This window comes from Anopheles aquasalis, chromosome 3 (assembly GCF_943734665.1).
Source record: "Anopheles aquasalis chromosome 3, idAnoAquaMG_Q_19, whole genome shotgun sequence".
Lineage (NCBI taxonomy): Eukaryota > Metazoa > Arthropoda > Insecta > Diptera > Culicidae > Anopheles > Anopheles aquasalis.
Genome location: NC_064878.1, coordinates 12,195,001 through 12,197,500, shown reverse-complemented (window position 1 = coordinate 12,197,500; position 2,500 = coordinate 12,195,001). Strand labels below are relative to the sequence as shown.

General features: G+C 46.1%; 1 protein-coding gene across 1 annotated transcript in view; it reads right to left on the bottom strand.

Annotated features, from left to right (window-relative positions):
• LOC126576441 (uncharacterized) overlaps window positions 1–1,564 on the bottom strand; it is a 2,281-nt gene extending 717 nt beyond the window's left edge. Inside the window, exons 1-3 of the mRNA XM_050237709.1 lie at window positions 1,479–1,564; window positions 518–1,408; window positions 63–449 (exon numbers count right to left, since the gene is read on the bottom strand). Of these exons, the coding sequence (XP_050093666.1) occupies window positions 63–449; window positions 518–1,408; window positions 1,479–1,505 (1,305 nt within the window). The 5' untranslated portion in view covers window positions 1,506–1,564. The remainder of the gene's footprint in view (window positions 1–62; window positions 450–517; window positions 1,409–1,478) is intronic.
• Window positions 1,565–2,500: the final 936 nt, after the last annotated feature.

Below are 2,500 nucleotides of genomic sequence, written 5' to 3'. Positions count from 1 at the left end.
AAGAGGATAGAGAATTGCCGTTGAAAAGAATGTTCGATCCACTCAAGTCCTTGCTTGCTTACCGTCACTATCGTATCCAGCACTAGGCGCTCCAGGTGTGGAACCGTTTTGCAGTTGGCAAACACCTGGCAGGACACGGACATATCCTTGATAGTCAGCACGCGCAGCTTCGACAGCAGATTGAGAGAGACGAAGGCGTTCGAGTCAAGCTCGTAATCAAAGTTTTGCACATGCAAAAACTGAAGGTTGGTGAATGCTTTCGCTATCTTCTCGATGAAATTCGTTTTCGTTTTCATCGCGTTACTGTAGTACAGCGTGGTCAGAGTTTGCAGCTCGGTAATGCTGAACAACGGATTATGTTTGTGAGGCAGCACGAGCGTTCGCAGCACCGGCAGAACAAGTCTTTTCGGTTCATCGTTTGACGTCGTGCATCCGTCGAGATTGAGATACTGAAACGAGCAGAGAATGTAATGTCTGTCCCTGACCTCGACTCAGACCACCCCCGCGCGCGTCTTACCTCTAGCTTACGGAAACTATTTATAAAATCGTTTACTTCATTGACCAGCTTAATGTTATTGATCGCCAAAGCCGTGAGTGAGGTCGCGTGGGTAAACATTTGAAGAAAGTCCAGATCGAATATGCAGCACATGTCGATGATCCTCAAGCTCTGAAGCCCTCCGATGGTCCTCGTGAATACACCGTCCGCGTCCATGGGTTTGGCAAGCGTTGGTGAACCGTAGGATATGTACTTATCATTCTTGAGCGCGATAGCCAACACTCTCAGGGAACGGAAATCGCAGTCAAATAGTCTGGCAACATGGTCCTTCGAGATGAACGACACCTGCAGCTCCGTCAGCTGAGCACTGACCGCGCTCAGCAGCTCCATCTCGCTACGGTACCGCACTGTAAGGTGTAGCTTTTGCAGCCTCGGCGCATCGACCACACAGAGCGAGTTCTGATAGAACGAAATGTTTGCGCTCTCCAAACACGCGCTGCTTATCACGAGACCCTTGCTCAGCCCCTCGTTGGCCGAAATTTTCAGCTCCCGTAGGTGGGCCAGCTTTGGTAGATTAGCCACGATCAGCTCGAACGCTGCCCGATGCTCGGAGCGCATGTTAAGGGTCAGCGACTCGACCATAGCCTCACCCCCACCGAACGTGTCACGGACGGTCTGCAAAAACTCCTCGGTGTCCAGCATTGCGTTGGAGTTGAACTCGATAGACTTCTGGCGACGTAACAATTCATCACTGACGCCGTAGAAAAATTTGGCCTTGCTACAGTTGTACAGTACGAGCTTCTGGTAGCGGAGGAAGTGATCGGAATTGATGATTGCGTTCCACCGGCCACACACCAACGAAACACGTTGCCGTTCCTTCCACGGCAGATAGTCGAAAATGCAGCATAGCACCTAAAAGGAAAAGCACACGATGGAAACAGTGGATTATCACGATGGAAACTGCAAACCACAGAGATCCTACCTCATTCGGGAATTGATTTAGATTCATTCCATACGACTAAAACCAAATCTTTGTGAAACCAAACTCTTCCGCGGAGAATATGTAAACATGAACGGGGAGAAGCGTACGGCCGTGTTGCCAGAGCCAGAGCTCCGTCCATACGTGATTCATGTTTTGATTGCACGAATTGGCCGTTAAACATGCTTTTCCACATCGTCCTCGCTCTCTTTAGTTAGATTAATTTTATTGGCCTCAGAAACGCATACACAACATGGGAGAAACATAAATTGGCTCGAAACTAAATGTTTCATTTTATGTTTCTTTATTCATGACGCTTTCATGATAAAACATTTCTTTTTTGTATTTCAGGTCAATTGCTTCTAGCATTTTGCTTTACGCAATTTCATTTCATTTCACGTACGTGTGTTATGAAGGCGAATGGGAAAATCCAATTAAAAAGAAGAAAGAATAAAAGAATTAGTCCGAGTAAGAACTATCGTAATCGTAATCATAATCGAAAGACTCATCATTTTCTGATTCGCTATCTGCTACATAGCAACAGTTGAAAAATTCCGGTTCCCTCAGGTTAGGAAATTTTTGTTCAAGTCCGAAGAACCGGAGCTGCGGGATCGGCATTTCACTGACTAAGTCAGCAGAACTTGATAATTCGGCATCAGTGAACCGCAGTTTTTGCAGATGAACCAAGGGGGCATCCACAAGAAGGAAACTAGAATGTTGGAAAACCCCACCATAGAACATGAGTACCTCCAGTTTTTTAAGATGCGACAACGCCGTCAACAATCCAATAGGTTCCTTGTAGTACATATCGTCACTAATATTCACATGTAATTCTATCAAATGTGCACCGCAGCCAATGATAGTTTTAATCATATTTTTTTCGTTGCCGCTAAGCATACACACATCAAGCTTTTTAATTGATTTGGGAAGTTTCAGAGCCCCATCTACATCGACTCCAAGTTGTAGCTGCTGTATCTGGGTCAACTTCGACCAATCAAAAGCGGAATCCGTATTTTGGGTTTCTG